This window comes from Podarcis gaigeae (assembly GCF_964106915.1).
Source record: "Podarcis gaigeae genome assembly, chromosome: 1".
NCBI classification, from domain to species: domain Eukaryota; kingdom Metazoa; phylum Chordata; class Lepidosauria; order Squamata; family Lacertidae; genus Podarcis; species Podarcis gaigeae.
This window is the reverse complement of record NC_139678.1, coordinates 137,358,925-137,376,330: the sequence shown is the minus strand read 5'-3', so window position 1 is coordinate 137,376,330 and position 17,406 is coordinate 137,358,925. Positions and strand designations below refer to the sequence as shown.

At 42.2% G+C, this 17,406-nt stretch overlaps 1 protein-coding gene across 4 annotated transcripts in view; it reads right to left on the bottom strand.

Annotated features, from left to right (window-relative positions):
- Positions 1 to 325: 325 nt before the first annotated feature.
- Positions 326 to 17,406, bottom strand: part of LANCL1 (LanC like glutathione S-transferase 1) — a 31,016-nt gene continuing 13,935 nt past the window's right edge. For 2 of the 4 annotated variants that reach the window (XM_083712411.1, XM_083712410.1), the window contains exons 3-9: positions 11,119 to 11,326; positions 7,094 to 7,229; positions 6,397 to 6,543; positions 5,727 to 5,909; positions 5,081 to 5,257; positions 3,088 to 3,160; positions 326 to 2,388 (exon numbers count right to left, since the gene is read on the bottom strand). In XM_083712411.1, coding sequence (XP_083568537.1) covers positions 2,312 to 2,388; positions 3,088 to 3,160; positions 5,081 to 5,257; positions 5,727 to 5,909; positions 6,397 to 6,543; positions 7,094 to 7,229; positions 11,119 to 11,326 — 1,001 coding nt within the window. In that variant the 3' untranslated portion in view covers positions 326 to 2,311. Of the gene's footprint in view, positions 2,389 to 3,087; positions 4,001 to 5,021; positions 5,258 to 5,726; positions 5,910 to 6,396; positions 6,544 to 7,093; positions 7,230 to 11,118; positions 11,327 to 17,406 lie in introns of all 4 variants that reach the window. The other 2 variants (XR_014557918.1, XM_083712412.1) reach the window with 2 other exon arrangements.

The following is a 17,406-nucleotide window of genomic DNA, read 5'->3' as shown; positions in this document are numbered from 1 at the left end:
AGGGAAGCAGTTCTCAAAGCAGGAACCCATAAAAGGGCTTAACAACCAACTTCGTGAGTGCACGTGGGTGCAGCTACTGATTTTGAGAGGGGTATGTGTACCTCTGTGCTCTATCAATGCATGTTGGGCTGGAAGAGAGAAACTGTGCCACTCTTGACAATTGCTTGTGTCCTTTTGGGGAGACTCACTGCATACTCTGAGGGCCAGGGAATCTATAGTTAACGGGAAGATGCAAGTTCAGCGCAGGCTGTAATCTCTATCCTTGGAAGTGCAATTTTAACTTATTCACAACATAGCTGATGTTCAGAAAGAATATAAGACAAGATACTGGTCCAAAGCGGTTTTAATTGTGACAACTGTGACATCTGGCAACAGGCAAATTAGCTTTATTGTGTTTAAAAGGCTTCAATTTAATTGTCCACACCAGTGTGGAAATGCTTTGCCTGAAAGTCAAGGAGATGGCAACGTCTTCAGAACAACTGGTCTAAAACAGGACAGGGTAAACTTCAGGTTTTTCAGATCTACTTTGTATTTTTGCTAGATCCCGAAAAATCTACAACCCAGAGGCAGACACAAAAGATCTGTCCTTAAAGTTAGCTCATAGTCTTTTAATGCTCCTGGTTAGCTTTCTTCATTTCAGCATATTAAGTTAGATGGGAAAAGTTGTTTTGTTTTGTTGCTACTATTAAAACTTATCTACTTACTTATCTACAGCAAATCTACTAGCAGATCCCAATCAACCTTTGGCTGCTGCTCCTCTGAAAGTATTTTTAAGCTGCTCCATTATAATATACACTGGAAAACCTAGTAATTTATGCTGACATGGGATGGGGAAGACTACAGAGTTGTCAGTCGCTTCCAACAATCAACTGGAAGGAGCCAAGCAGTCAGCTATCAGTGGCACTTACCAGGCTGACTCCAGGATTTTGGGGCTCTCAGGCAAGTCCCCCTCAGTGGGTCCCCCTAACCTCGGAGAATCGGGACGTGCAAACCTAGAAATGCTTTAGGCTAAATCTGATCATATATTGGATACACTGGACAAAGGGAACATAGTAGCAGCAATAGAGCAGCAGGCACTCTGGGCATTTTCCAGAACCCCGAGACCAACTATCTCGTCATCCTCTGAAGCAGAACCTGAATTTGAGCTTTCCATATCACTTACACAGCCCCAGATCAGTTGAGGTTTGCTGCCTACCTGACTTCATACGGGTACTTTCCACTTTTAAGAATACTTTGAGAATCTACTATTAAGTCAAGCTTATGCCACGTTGCAGTCTGACACCAAATTGCGGTTTAGATAGCCCTTTTCACAGAGATCTGGTAGCACACTGATGCGCTATAGAGGATGCAAATTAGTTCCAATCTGTTGCAGATTGAAAAATACATGAGGTAACACATGCAAATGCACAATGTCTCTGTTAGACTAGTTTGCCACAGATCTCAAAGCATTCACTGAAGAAACTGCATTATCACTTCAAGGGGTTATAAGCTTATGTACTGGGTGCTGATGCAGCAAGCAGCAATAAACAGAACGACAAGACTTTGGTACATTCCTGTCATAGCTACAAGCCTTTGCAGAGATATTGAAGAACGTCATAAGCAAGCACTGCTGCTATTCAAGAACAACCTGTCCTGTAGCTGTAGCTACTTAAAAGCCCCCACCAAGGTTCCAGCTTGAAAATGAGAGTATCATAAGACCCTGAGGACAATACCTCTTAACACAAGGGGGGGGCAGGAAATAAATGTTATTACCCTTCAATATTAATAATTATTCTTGAAGATTATGAATGCAATAACCCCAATTTACACCTCCTTTTTTCTCTGTATGTTTAATTCCAACTGTATTTTCCCCTCCTTATTTCTTACATGTTATGTAATTTGAAAGATAGAAGGGATAACACACACACACAACAAACAACTGGGCTCCATATATTTTATCCCTTCTATATTTCCAAAACATTAACCAAGTTGCACCCTTATCATTAAAACTGAGAAAGATATATTCATAATGGGAAAAGCCTCCCTTCCTCAAAATAAGATACATAAAATAGCAAGGTTTTTTAAAAAAAATACTCCAACAAAATATAGTGCATTTGCCAGCTTTAAAACCCTGTTCCTTACCTGTAAACCTAAACAATGCACATAATAAAATGGCTAGTAACTTTTAAAAGCAGATTGGACACTGAAAAGAATGTAAAATACTGATAAACCCCAAAGATTTTCCCATGTTAGCCAAGATATGAGATGAAATCTATTTAATCTGCCTTTTCCAAAGATATGAAGTGCAACAAGCTTCATGCTGGGATGGAATTTACAGTTCAAAAGCTGGGAACCTGGCCTTGGCTGGTACCAGCAGGTCAGCAAGAAAATATATTGTTCCAGCCATTCCTGAGGAGACAAAAGACAGAGAATAGCAATTACTTATAGCATAAGGAATGTGGTGTTTCCTTAGCTCTAGAGCAGCATACGCAACGGAACTTGCAGAATTGGTTTCGGTGGTTCTTTACTGAGCCTGGTGGCAGCCAAACAATCCCTGCAAAGTCTTTAGAAGTTTGTTTGGATCCTGGAGAGTTAGCCGATCAATGGTTCTGAAAGCCAACGCGAGTGGGAATCCAATTGGAGCAGGATCCCAGATCCCTGGATGTTAAGGACAACCCGCAGATCCAGCTGAGCTATGGGGGGCTTCAGCCTAAAGTACTGGAACAAGGGAGGCCAAGCCTACCACAGCTAGACGTGACAAACTTAACTTCCTCTACAGCAGGCACCCCCAACCTGTGGCCCTCCAGATGTTTTGGCCTACAACTCCCATGATCCCTAGCTAACAGGACCAGTGGTCAGGGATGATGGGAATTGTAGTCCAAAACATCTGGAGGGCCGAAGGTTGGGGATGCCTGCTCTACAGTGTTTTCCTTTTCAGTATAAGCTTCGAATGACAGTGCTTCAGCTGATTTGAGCAGGCCCCACATGTGCTTAATTTCAACCACATGCTCTAGTGAGCTGATGCCAAATTCTGGGCTGGGAGAACTGTGCAGTAGATACATTCACATCTGAAAATCGTTAAGGAGGAACAAGCTTAACAATGATTACCTTCAAAGAGAGAAAATGGAGTGTCTGGTGTCCGACAACCATGCTGCCCATAACTCAAGCACCATTCTGCAAACTAAGAAAAGAAAGAAGTTAAGAAGACTAAGGCATAATACTGTATTAAAGATCCCCTATATAATCAGGGGTTATATAATCACCAGAATGCCTCTGATACGCCAGTGGGCCCTGGGACAAATTAAATACTGGGACTGAAAGATGTGAGGCAGAGTAGCATTAGACATAGATCACCACAGATCTGCCATAGGTGGCAGGAAGAGAAACATGGAACAGGGACATCGTATTTTTCACACAGCTACCACTACACTTTAAGTATCATCATATCAAGCATTTTAGAAAAACAGGTCATGCACTTTTAATTACTGTGACCTGTATATGAGTGACTCATTAATAGAAGCACCTTGCGCACAGAAGTTTTGCAACATGTGAAGGCCAGCTTTCCAATTATTATCACATTTCATGATTTCCTAAGTCTGGGGAAAACCCCGAAGCAGAGACGGGCCGCTCAGAGCTCATGATCCAGAGGCAACAAATAATCTTCATTTGGGGCAGCCTGTGAGCTCCTTTCAAAATGCAGACAAGCCTTTAAAAAAAGAAAAGTATTCCACATCCCAGGAGTAATATCAAACATCTGTCATACTCAGAATAGATTCACTGAAATCAAGGGACTTAAGTACATTGATTTTAATGGATCTATTCCAAGTATGACTAAAGTTGAGGATCTCCCCGAGTCCTTAGCAGGCTGGCATATGAAGGCTGATCACATACGATTTTGTCATGTGCTAGGATCAACCTTCAGTTAGTGGATACAGCTTAGTTTCTTCTCAGGATGTTAGCATGCCCTTTTCTTTATCCAAAAATTGCTTTTGACGACTACCTCAAAAGAAAACATGCTCGACTGGCTGCATTATTTCCAGATCAATGACATGTTTAGGAAAGATACTAAAGATAAAGGATATGCCGATAAAAATTCCAGATTCCAAAATGAGATATTGAACAATAATATAAAAACCTTGTCTAAAATGTACAATCAGTTACTGGATTGGAATTTAATTGACGAGGAAGTTAAGTCAGTAATGACATACTGGGCAAGAGATTTAGGCCGTAACATCTACTTTGAAGAATGGGGAAAACTCTGGAAACACCATCTTAAGTTCACTGCCTGTGTGACATTGAAGGAAAACTTAATGAAAATGTTCTACCGTTGGTATATGACCCCTGTAAAACTAGCTAGGATGTATGGATCCTGTAATAAGTGCTGGAAGTGCAAGAAAAGGGAGGGGACCTTCTACCATATGTGGTGGGAGTGCCAGAAGGTTAAAGGGTTCTGGGAGAGTATATATAACGAAATGAAGAAAATTTTGAGATACACCTTTGTTAAAAAACCAGAGGCCTTTCTGTTGGGATTGGTAGGAAGGGAGATAAAGAGGGAAGATCACAAGCTGTTCCAGTACGCAACAACGGCAGCAAGAGTCTTATTGGCTAAAAACTGGAAATCAGAGGGTCTACCGACAATCAAGGATTGGAGATCAAAACTATTAGAATATGCGGAGATGGGTAGGATGACAGGGAAAATCAGATATTTAAAGGATCAGAGGTTTACTAAAGATTGGGAAAATTTCACGAACTATCTGGAAGATCTAAGCGATGGACAGATAACTCTAGTGGGTTTTAAAGGAGCTCGGTAAAAAGTAAAGGGTACTGTCTAAAGAGAAACGGGAGAACTAGGATGAATAATGGCATTACAAACTAAGAACTGCGAAATTACAAAAAAGATTAGTATGGATGATTTGTGGAAAGGTTGAAGGAAGTCACATTTAAAAATCTGTGAAAGTAATAATTGAATCTGTATATTTTAATTTTGTATTTTGAATTATGTAAACTAATAAAAATTATGCATTGAAAAAAAGAAAACATGCTCATCCCAAACAAAGTTCGTGTGTGTGTGTGTGTGTGTGTGTGTGTGTGTGTGTCACACCTTGCAGGCTCTGTAGAGATATTTCATGTCTTGAGTGAGGTTGTAAAGAGTCAGGAACGCATATGCATTGCCAGCTGTACCGTGACACAGCCCGTAACCTTTCTTCAGCAACCCCCACTGCCAAATCACTTCAGCACACTGCAAGGCATCGCTGAGGTACTTCTGTTCGCCAAACACCTGCGGAGACAAGAAGCGTTTTGCCCTGCGGCGTCATCATCCGAGACTGGAACAGGGAGGACTCGGGCATACTTTTGCCAATTAGCTCTTTTATCAAGGAGTGGCCTCTCTCTCACACACACACAAACTTGGACAAGAACACAGTGACTTTGCCTTACCTTCAAAGACTTTTGGAGTGATAAATGGAAGGAGCATGGCCATTATTTAAGTCACAACTGGCTGTCACCATTAGTCAATCGCCACAGAACAGGACACATGGCCAACTCTGAGCAATAGGAATGTCCCGCATTCAGGATGCATGACAAGGACGTCTTCAGGAATCATTTGTAAAAGTCTAATTTCCATTTCAGAAGGGGGCAGAGGAGTTATTGCATTTAAATATTATAATCTCCTTGTAAGCAGGGGTGAAAACGTGTTAGGTTTCCTTACTGTTATCGCCCATCTCTCTTTGGCAAAGCCTCCTGCTTACCTTATAGGCCTGAAGGAGCATGTAGATAACACCAGGAGCACCGTGGCACCAATGGACCAGCAGGTCTCTCTTATCTTCAATGCATGGCGGGTAATTGCCCGATGGGAACTTCAGCTGGCAGACATAATCCACACTGGGCTTGACCACATTGTGCAGCTTTGCCTGACTCACTCCAAGGCCAGGCTGAGAGATAAAAGACAAGCACCATGTTAAATAACAGATGAAGAACTGCTTCAGCCAGCTTTCAATGCATCAAATATGCTAGCTTTGTGTCTTTTCTCATTTTCTGTCTCTGGGGCTGGAGGGTAGCAACATGAAAATGCTCCCCACCCCCCCGTGGCTCCCTATTTGGGGAATGCTCTCCCCAGGGAGGCTCACATGACACCTTCAAGGCACCAGCAGAAAATGTTCCTCTTCAACTAGGCCTTTAGCTGATAAACATCCTAGGTCCATTTAAATGTGGGGCTTGGGGGGGGGTTATGGTTTTCTTTTGTTTTTATTATGTCTTTCGTGTTTCTATTTTGTATTTTTATGTAGTGAACTGCCCTGTGATCTTCAGATGAAGGGTGGTATACAAATCAATCAATCAATCAATCAATCAATCAATCAATCAGAAGTTTCATACAGTACAGACAAGTGGACCTCCTCCACTCTGAAGGATGCCTCTCACCTGCATGAGATAGTAATAGATCCCTGCTAGGCCATGAGCAGCTCCTACATAATATTCCTGGTACCATTCATACATCAGGGGGCTCTTAGCTGTGAAGTTCCGTCTCTTGGCTAGGTTCTCGCCAGATGCCATGACTGCCTCACAGACCTGCAGGAAAATCAGAAATAAATGGTGGATGACAAAAACAAACAAACAAACTGAAGTGGCCAATGGCAACCTTCTGAAGCTTTCAGTTTAGAAAAGCAGTCAATTATTTCTGCTTTTCTCAAGTGGCTACTGTTCTGAAATGGATGCTTTGAAATTTTGTTTGTCACGGTCAAACTTAGGGCTTATCCACACTCCCTCAGGCTCCAGCACTTTCTCGGGGTGGGAACACTCTTTAGCAGTCAGCTGGAGCAAACAGCAATCATGTCTTCCACACACTGGTGTTTGTTCTGATTTAGAGCTAAGGAGTGGATTTTCTCTGGCAAGGGGGAAACCGCTTGGACCTGTGTTTTCCAGGCACGGGGAACCCAAAAGTGCGGACAAGCCCCTATAAAATAATAATCATGGACTAAGTGTGCATAGCATTCAACTACCGCATCCCATCAGATGCACAAGGATTTCTGCTTGTACAACAGGACCCCCCCCCCTCCAGAAGGCAGAGAAGATGAATAGTTTAAATGGTTTAAGGTGGAAGAGGAAATGGGCACAGTACCTGTTGAATATGGTTCTGAGGAATCTTTTCCTCTCCAAATTGTTTGTTCACAAATAGCAAAGCATACAAGTACCCCATACGTCCATAGAGCATCTCGTCAGGGACCCGAGGGTCAAGTTTGGGCAGATGAAGCAAGCTTGAAAGATAAAACATGAGACTTATACATCTTAAAACACACACACACACCATGTACAAATTCAGTGATATACACATTTTTCAATTTGTGGGTACAATTCTAAACAACAAAGTTTGTTACTCCTCTTGGTTTGTAAATCTGGAATTCTACCCACTAAACACTGATACTGTTTGCATGATAATTTCTCCCCAAATCACAAGTGAATAAAGTATAAAATCAAAACTTCAGGGCTATTTTTGACTTTAGTTTCTGGAGGATAGCTGTGCTCCCAATGACAAAGCCAGCAGATATTTTTTTTGGTGTGGGGATAGCTTTGCTGCCTGCCATTTGGCATTATGAAATAGAATAAGGCTAGGAGATCACTCCTAGCTACAGCTGCACAGTAAGGGAGCAGGGCCTGAAAACAGACCCCCCCAAAAAAACCTTCTTAAAAGTTGAGCCAAGACAGAGAATACCTCTGCAGCCTTAAGTTTAACTTTCCAGCTCTGTAGCCCAATCCTTCAAGATGCAAATTAATTCTCAAAGTATTGCTTCTTCCTGTTGTCCCTGACAGCGAGATATAAAGAAAAGTGATCCTCCCTCCTTACTCAGAGACAACAGCCGTTGTTCCAAAAAAGTGGTTGCAGCACTTCGTATTTTCCCTTCTTGGTGCTGCTTCAGCAGATTTAAGAGAAAGCTGGAAAGGAACCTTAGTGAAAATGGTTCAGCAAAGCAGGGCAAAGGGCACATGGAGAACATCTGTCCTTTGACAATCAGCATGATTCTGTTTTTACCAGCTCTGATTTCCACTGCACTCCTTGATGGTGGTGGTTTTAACCTACCACCTGCTGGCTCAGACCAACAGTCCACCTAGTCCAGTCTTTTCTTCCCAAAATGCTTCTAGGGAGGCATGAAGGAAACAAATCTTTCTCTACCCCTATTTATTCCCTTAGCATATAGTAGTCAGAGGAACATTTTGCGTAGTTGTAGCAACAGAAGGTGTGGGGGGAAACAAGCATCCCTTCATCAGCTTGGCTGGGACCAATGGTTACTGGAAACTGAAAATGGTGATGATAATCTGCTTAGGTTAAGGATAAGAACCACTACGGGCTCTCTGGCCAAAGACGAGTAAACCCATGTCTGGGCTATATCACTTCAGACTAAATGACTTCCTTTAAAAAAAAAAAAGGCACACCACAAAGTTTATCACCCTTTTTCTGACACAGTTGTTTTCTATGCACACTGATATTTTTGTCTAGAGGAGCATTCAGTCATGTGAACCCCCCCAATGCAACCTGAAGTGGTACAGTGTGCACACAAATTTACTACCTCAGTGAGAACAAGGCCTGTGTTATGACTAGTTTGTACAAAGGGGTGGGGAGGGAGGGGAATGTAATGCTCCTCAGTGTCTCTGAAAATTCCTGGTTGGGGAAGGCGGGTGTAAATGTTAGTGCTAGTCCTAGTAACTTGAAGAGGAAACAGAACTGCAATATACATGAAATTATCAGGAGGATAAAAGCGATTCCCCACGGAGAGAGCTTTCAAAAACAAACAGAACTCTTCAACTGACAAAATAAGCAATGAGAAAAGAAATCTTCTAAGTTAACAGCTGTTTTTGATCATAAGGCCTAAATCTTAATCACCATGCTAATCTTGACCAAGTAAATGTGCATTACTTGTATGCCAATTACATGTGAAACATCACTCTGACATGTATGGCTATACTAACTAAAAGTCAAATCTGAAGTGGCCTTTAGTGTAGATATAAGGGGAAAGGGCAAATGCACACAAACAAACAAGGGACTCCTTCAAGTAGACCTTCTGGAACTGTTTTTGACCAAAAGACAGGCTTCCCCATTGACTGCTCAATATGGCCTAGTGGCAAGAGAACCGACCAGTGAAAGCACATGAATTTATCATAGTTTCCAACATACTTCTTTTTATAGCATCTCAATACATTTCAGGAAAAAATGAAATTCCAGCAAGATTAATGTAAACTAGGCCTTAAAATGAAGAGACAAAAATCCCACTGTCTATTTTTAAAAGAGGCAAATGTGCACATGGATTCCATCTAACAAAATAATTATGTGCTAGGTGTGAGAAGTATTTCCTAACAATATACTTGGCACTAGCTGGTGGCTCAACTGGAGCACATGCTAGATGTTATGGTCACATCCACACCAGTAAGGATTGAGAGAAGAAATGAGTCAAAATCATGTATGAGGATGGCATAAAGTGGATTGTAATGGACCATGGTAGCAGTTTTCTGACACAAAATAGAACAACCACTAACAGGAGCAAAACTCCAGAGGGTTGGGAGAAGATGGAGACAGGACAAGCTGCAAAAAGACTCATGATGAATAAAGATGCTTAGGATCGAAAGCAAGAAAGCAAGTCAAAGCATCACACATCCAGATGTTCCTTTGAGGTTTTAATCTCCTGCTATAGAGCAGCTATATAAAAGCATTAAAAGTAAATAAAGAGAATGCATATTTGACAACTGCCAGTTCAGGATGCTTTAGACATCCTTTTCCCAAAGGGACTCTTATGCTCCCTTCCCAACACTATGATATAAGGCTGCTTACCCTCACGATACCATAAGATGGCAGTGTGGGATTATACTAAATTCCCACTCTGCAGCACAACTGAGGTTAAGTGTGGAAGGAACAAAGGAGTACCGGTATTTTCCAAAATGAAACAAAAAGTGGGATTGCGTTGGAGTGAATATTCTTATTATGGAGAATGTGTTTCTATCTCTAGTGATAACAGGCCCATGCCTTTTGTAAACGCCAGAGCCACATCAGGAAAACAACATGAAATATGCAGAATCACAACATGACAAATGGGAAACAGCAGGGAATATTGAAATCCATGTGGATAAGAATAAAACAGGAAATACAAACATAGGGAATATATAAAGATGACATGCAATGCACATCATATGTTGCCCAAACGGAAAAAAGTTTAAAGTAGCTTTAATTACAAAATGAACTATAATACCGGTCAAAGTCAGTAGCATAACTGATGAAGAATAGCAAGAGTGTATTTTCTATTCATATCAATGGCTTTTATGCAAGTCCTAATAGTATGACGGAGTGTTGTGCCCTATTAGGTGGGCTGTGGCCAAGATGTGTAGCCAACACCAAGGCTCTTCTTCTCATACTCCTGATTCACCTGAAGTGATACATACATTTATACCAGTAAAACACATAATAAACTATCTAAGATGCAGAGACGAGGCAGCAACGTCCATCTGGGACCAGCTGCCTAAACTGTCTCTAAGTGCTCATTCCACCCAGTCATAAACATTTATGTAACATGATTTAAGAACCAGTGGGTGAATTTGCTTATTGTCTCTCCAGCCTTTTTTCTTCTCATGTTGTGTCTGTTAGATTGCATGCCACTATTAAAACTGTACACTTCACTGAATGCATTAGCAGAAACACAGCATACAAGTACGGCAAGTAAATAAAAATATACCTGATGGAACACACCTAGGACAGAGATGCTTTGGGCTGCAATACTATACACTTACTTGGGAGTAAAATCCCAGTAAACTGCAAAGTTAGACATGGATATGATTTGTGACTTTTGCAACACTTCCCTGACAAACCATTTGGTCAAAATAAATAATGCAAAATGTTTCGCAGTGTATTAGCAGCCCTTTCCAAATTTACGTCAATATCAGTTACAGTGGCAACAGAAAACACTGGCTTTTATTGAGGCTGAAGTAATGGGTATTGCATACTGAATGGAGAACTCCCTAAACGTTATTGCGTTTTCATGGAAACGGTATGTGAGTGACCTCTTTGACTGCCTTCTCCTTTCTAGATATTACAGTTTACCCTGGCTGAGATGATAAATCCTAGTGTGGTGAGGAATATCAGCTGAAATACCCTTCAGGCATTACCGGGCAATGCAATCTTCTGCTTGCTTCTCGTTCTGCAGCTTGTGGAATACCACAGCAGCCACTGCCAGAGGTCCAGCATCCCCACATAAGAAGGTGATGGATCGCTTTGTCAGGCAGCTCAGGCTCTTCTTGACATATTCCTGGGCCATCTGGAGGAAGGATGGGTCTCCATAGACATTATACAGATGTAAGTATAGCAAAGCAATGCCTGCAAAGAGATTAAAGAAGTTAACCCAAGTTAACTCTGATGTTGTGTAACATTTTAATATCTATTTCAGCAATTATGCGCTGGTGCAGATCAGAAATGCAGCAATTGTTGACACCCACATGGGCATGCTGACAATTGCAGATTTATTCAGAGAGTGTCTGGAAATACAGAAATGCATTTAGGTGAATGCGAGCGTTGTCCAGTGAGACTGTAAACATTTGCTGCCATGTCTTTAAAAATATATATATATATATATAAATGGAGAAATAGATATGCATTTTGTGGTAATTCCCTAGTGTAATGCCTACAGCTGTTTCATTTCTGACATTCCTTGTGCATGTAGTTTTTGTGGAAACTGACAATTGCTGAGGTTCTCAGAACATTACTTTAGATGCAACCACTTTTCTACTTTGAACTGGAACCTCAGTCTCCTGCACCATCACCACACACACTTTTGAAGCTTCCCATCAGTTTCAAACTTCAGCTTCATCAAGTAGTCACATTTCTAGCTCCTGTTCTGCACTGTAGGACAAGAAACCACCATCAAAAGACTAGCTCATAAGACTGTGGCAAGGATAAGGAGACGCAGGACCTTGAAGCTGTCCCAGAAACTCCAGCGGGTGCAGAATGCTGCAGCGAGGCTCCTCACGGGGTCTCTGCCATGGGAGCAGATTCACCCAGTGCTTTTCAAGCTGCACTGGCTCCCGGTGGAGTACAGGGTCAGATTTAAGGTGCTGGTTTTGACCTTTAAAGCCCTTCACGGCCTAGGACCCTCGTACCTACGGGACCGCCTCTCCTGGTATGCCCCACGGAGAGCCTCAAGCTCCATAAATAGCAACACCCTAGTGGTCCCGGCCCTAAGGAAGTTAGATTGGGTTCAACCAGAGCCAGGGCCTTTTCACCTCTGGCTCCGGCCTGGTGGAACGCTCTGCCTCATGAGACCAGGGCCCTGCAGGATCTGATTTCTTTCCGCAGGGCCTGTAAGACAGAGTTGTTCCGCCTGGCCTTTGGCTTGGAGCCAATTTGATTCCCTCCCCCCCCCTCTCTCTTTTTCCTCCTCTTTCTTTCTTTTCCTTCTCCTGCGATGAGGCTACATTTTAATATTTTAATGTTCCATTATTTTAATGTTGTATTTTATTTTTGTTTTTAAGTTGTAATCATTCATCTTGTTTTTATTATTGCTTGTAAGCCGCTCTGAGCCCGGCCTTGGCTGGGGAGGGCGGGGTATAAATAAAAAATTATTATTATTATTATTATAAAAAGAGCTGGTTTGGTAAAGTGGACAAAGACTGAGCTGAATCAGGAAGCCTACAGTTCAAGTATTACTTCTTCCAGGAACTCACCATGGCCTGGTTCACACATAATGCTGTACTATAGTTCATTATACCATGGCTCAGCATTATGTATGAACTCTGCCTAGTTGCTTAATTGTGGTTTGCCTATTGCAAGCAAATCTCAATCTGAAGCTGAGGTTTGTTGTTGGCTTACTAAACTGTGCTTGTTTTAACGATGTCGGCATCACACATGAACACATCCAATGTACAGGACTGTTGCAAGGATTACAGTAATATTAACATACTGGAAGGCCTTTGAATACCTTTAGAATGCTTCATAAGCACTTAGTTTTCTTATTAGGCACAAAGCAATTATGAAAGTGCTATATACGTTATAAATGGAAATAGTTAACAAGGCAGTATTTCTGAGGGTGTCCAGGCAACAATCCTCTTTTGACAGCAGCCATACTGGAGCAGGAGGAGCTGCTGAGGCCCCAAATAAGCTAAGCTCCTTTAGTTATTTAAATAGTAATGTAGAAATCTAAAAACAAATTCAAGCAGTGCTTGGACCAGTGTGGTTTAATCATGAGCTGAACATACAGTGAACCACCCTCAGTGAATCCAGTAAGAGCCAGCGGCTTGCATCAACTCCAGAATTCTCATTTTATCCCTAGCAGCGTGCTTTCCATCTCATTAACCATTTTTAAGATGACAGAGGTCTCTGTATTTAAGCCTAAATTAATAGAGCCAATGTCTTCAGATTTCAGTGCAGAAAAGAAAAAGGAAAAAGAAGAACAGCCTTCAAAATTACCTTTCAATATACAGGGGATCGTTTTAAATTTAGATCATTTTCTCATTTTGCATGGGTAATCTCCAAAGCTTCACACCACAGACAATTCAATTCAGCATGTATATTAAGGGCAAATTTCCATTTCTTGCTAAAGCTAATAACCTTGTCTGCTCTGTAGGCAGCTTCAGTGTTAGTATTTCCAATGAGGGCAGCTCAGATGTATGCTACTATCAGTCATGTCTGCAAAGGTGTGCACCTGAAGCTGTTTTTAAGAAGGGAAAACCTTATGCTGGCAGCCAGCCCGCCACTTTTCTAGAGTTTGCTAAAGCAAAACACTGCAGCACCGAGTCCTTGACAGACAGAAGGTCCACCTACAGCTGAGTAGTTGCTTCCCCTGGCAGCACAAAATTGCCACTGAGGAAAGTATCTCAACAGTCAGTACTTTTTTCTTGCGCCTAAAGGAAGACCTGGCGATAATGTCATTGCAATTCCTCATCTTTTAAAGACTGGGGGAACTGGTGACAATAACTTCCTTCCCTAGAAGCATTGGAGCTGCCCCTCTGGACTCTTAAAAATTTTCTTTGCTGATAATGCTCTGCTGATCTTTATATCAGTTAGTGAGGCTTGAGGATGTGGACAAGGTGCTTGGATCAGTCAGGTCAACCACTTGTGTTTTGGATGCTTGCTCTTCTTGGCTGACAAAAGCTAACAGGGAGGGAACAGCTGGCTGAGCCAGGGAGGCAATTAATGCCTGTCTATGAGAGGGGATGGTCTCTGGCTGCTTGAAGGAGGCAGTGATAAAACCACTCCTCAAGAAACCCTCCCTGGATTCAAAAAATCCAAGTAACTACCAGCCAGTTGCTAATCTTCCCTTCTTGGGCAAGCTTCTTGAGGAGGTGGTTATGGACCAGATCCAGGTACCCTTGGAGGAAACGGATTATCAAGATCCATTTCAATTGGGGTTTAGGACCAGTTTTAGCATAGAAACTGCTTTGGTTGCCCTGCATGACAACCTCTATCAGGAGAGAGACAGGGGAAATGTGTCCCTTTAATTCTCCATGGCCTCTCAGCTGCTTTCGATACCTTCAACCATGGTATCCTTCTGGAGCAGCTGTCCAAGTGGGAGGTGGATGGCTCTGCTCTGTGGTGGTTCCAGTCCTACTTGTGTGGGCGTTCCCAGAGGGTGATGCTTGGGGAGTGCTCTTCGGCCCCAAGGAACCTGCAAGGTGGGTTTCTCAGGGTTCAATTTTATCCCCTGTGCTGTTTAACACCTACATGAAACTGCTGAGTGGGGTCATCTGGAGTTTTGGAGTATGATGTCAGTAATATGCTCTCCTTCTGAGGCAGTGGATGTGGTGGACCTTTGTCTTGCCCCAGTAATGGACTGAACGAGAGCCAACAAACTGAAGCTCAGTCCAGATAAGACTGAGGCACTGTTAGTGGGCGGTTCACTAGACCAGATGGATGGGAGTTCGCCTGCTCTTGATGGGGTTACACTTCCTCTGAACGTGCTCCTCTCTTGTATTTAAACAGGCCAGACTCCCTGTCAAACACTGGCATGGAACATAACATGCAGAAGGAACTCCACTAGATGTTTCCACACAGTAAGAGCTTCACAAAAGGATTTGCCCAACTGTGACATCGTTTTTTGTGTATAGTTGTTTTAATAAAAAGCTTTTAAACCAAAACATAACAAATACAAAAAGAATGTACAAAATAACTCAATACCAAAACAATACAACCATAATTTAATATTATGCCAAAAGAAGTTGTGCTGCGGATAAAGATATCCACTTAAATAAGACACCAAACAGATTTTCATTTAAGATGCAAATAGGATTTGCCACCTGCAATCTTATTTTGGCAGCAGACACTGCATAAGAAACAACTTGGCATGTAAATATTTAGATTGCTTTAAGTAGCTGTTCAGTTTGTTGCTTTACAGATAAAAAGTGATCCAGTCCAATATTGGATTCAAGAACTAATTCCTGATCTTCACAGAAAGTATGCTGCTGCCAACGAAATGCCAGGATCAGACACAATCCTTTTTAAAACAACAATTTTGTACCATAGTCAACATGCTTTTAAATTTCAGGTATTTCAAGCATCTGTATCAAGGCAAGATATGAGATGAAGGGGAAGAGCATGGGAAATTAGCATCAAAGGACAAAGGAACGAAACAATAAATGAATTCACTGGTCCAGTTTTCCCTACCTGTTGGGAAGGAAGCTTTCTAGCCAATATTCTAAACAAGCAGCGTCTCATGTGGCAAGATGGGCCTACTTTCAATCCCACTTCTCTGCAGATTTAATTAGCTTCTTTATGATGCCGGCTCACCTGGTTAACTGAGATCAACCCAGGTTCGGTGCACCTTGGTTTGATGCCAAATGCAAGCAAGCTAGACTCTCTCTCTGTTGTATCTACAACAGATATAAATCTTCTGGAGCTGAAACTCTCCCCCCAGAGTACTTGCAGGCCAAAATTGCTTACAAACAGGCGCAGAAGTCAGCCAAGCACGAGTGGCAGCTAAGACGCTGGCAAGCGCTGATTGCTGCCTCTAAGCCTCGCAGCTCTCGCGGTTTTTGGAATTTAATCAACAAAAGATCGAGGAAATACCCATTGACTGTTATCCCAGCCCCGACATGGGAACAATTTCTAAGAAAATATTTCTCCCAGACAGATATCTCTAACACTCAATCTGATACTCTTTCAAGTCACTTGCCCATATGGCCAGATACTGACCCGGAGGAAATAGTAGATTTAATTGCTAAACTGAAAACTGATAAAGCCCCAGGGCCCGATCTGATCCCGGCGGAAGCTATTAAACAACACCCAACATGGTGGGCTAAAATTCTTGCAAAAATCTTTGATGCAATCAATGCCACGGGCCAGATTCCTAGATCATGGAAGGAGTCCATCATAATTCCTATATATATAAAAGGACCACCAGAGGACGCAGGAAACTATCGTAACATCAGTTTATTATCAATCATCGGGAAAATCTATACTCGCTTCCTGCTAACCAGACTAACCCAATGGGCCGAAGATTCCAATCTGATAGGTCATGAACAGGTCGGGTTTAGACCAAATCGCGCTTCTATTGACCATGCTACAATTCTATATCATTTGGCGCGGAAGTATTCTTTCCCTCCTCATGGTCTTCTATGTGCCGCTTTTATAGACCTGAAGGCGGCTTTTGACAGTATCTCTAGAGAGCTGTTATGGGAAAAACTGGCAAAGTGGGGCATAGATAAAAGGCTGTTGTGGCTTATGATTAAATTACATGAAGGGACGGCCGCTAGGGTGAGGTTAACACCTGAGGGCGATCTCACAAACTCTGTACCAATAAATAAGGGGGTACGACAAGGGTGCATCCTTGTCCCCTATCTTTTTAACCTCTATATTAGTGACATGAGAACGCCCCTAGCTGAGGCCAAAACCTCCGTTCATGCACCCAGCCTTGCAGACTATCACTGCCCCTTATTATTGTACGCTGACGATGCGGTGATCCTCTCTTATTCTCGAATCGGTTTGAGGGCCCTTAAGATTTTTGCGTTATACTGCCAAACAAATTTACTTACTATTAACCATTCCAAATCTAAAGTCGTAATTTTTTCCAGGAGTCGTAAACTGTATAGATGGGAACTCGAGGGGAAGCCAATTGAACAAGTTTACAAATTTCAATATCTAGGAATTTACTTCCAGTATAATATGGGATGGAAAGCGCATATCACATATTTACAAAATAAGGTTAAAGCCCTTATCTATGCTCTATTACGCTTCTTCTTTACTGAGGGGGCTATGCATGTCCCATCCGCCTTAAAAGTTTATAGTGCGAAAGTGGTTGCAACTATGGCCTATGCGGTCCCTTTATGGGGCGCCTTTGTAAACCTCTTGCCTCTGGTGACATTGCAAAATCTTTTTCTAAGACGCCTTTTGAAACTACCCTCCTGTGTAAGCAACTCTGCCATTCGCCTAGAACTTAAGATCCCCTCCCTAGAGATTCTGATGTGGAG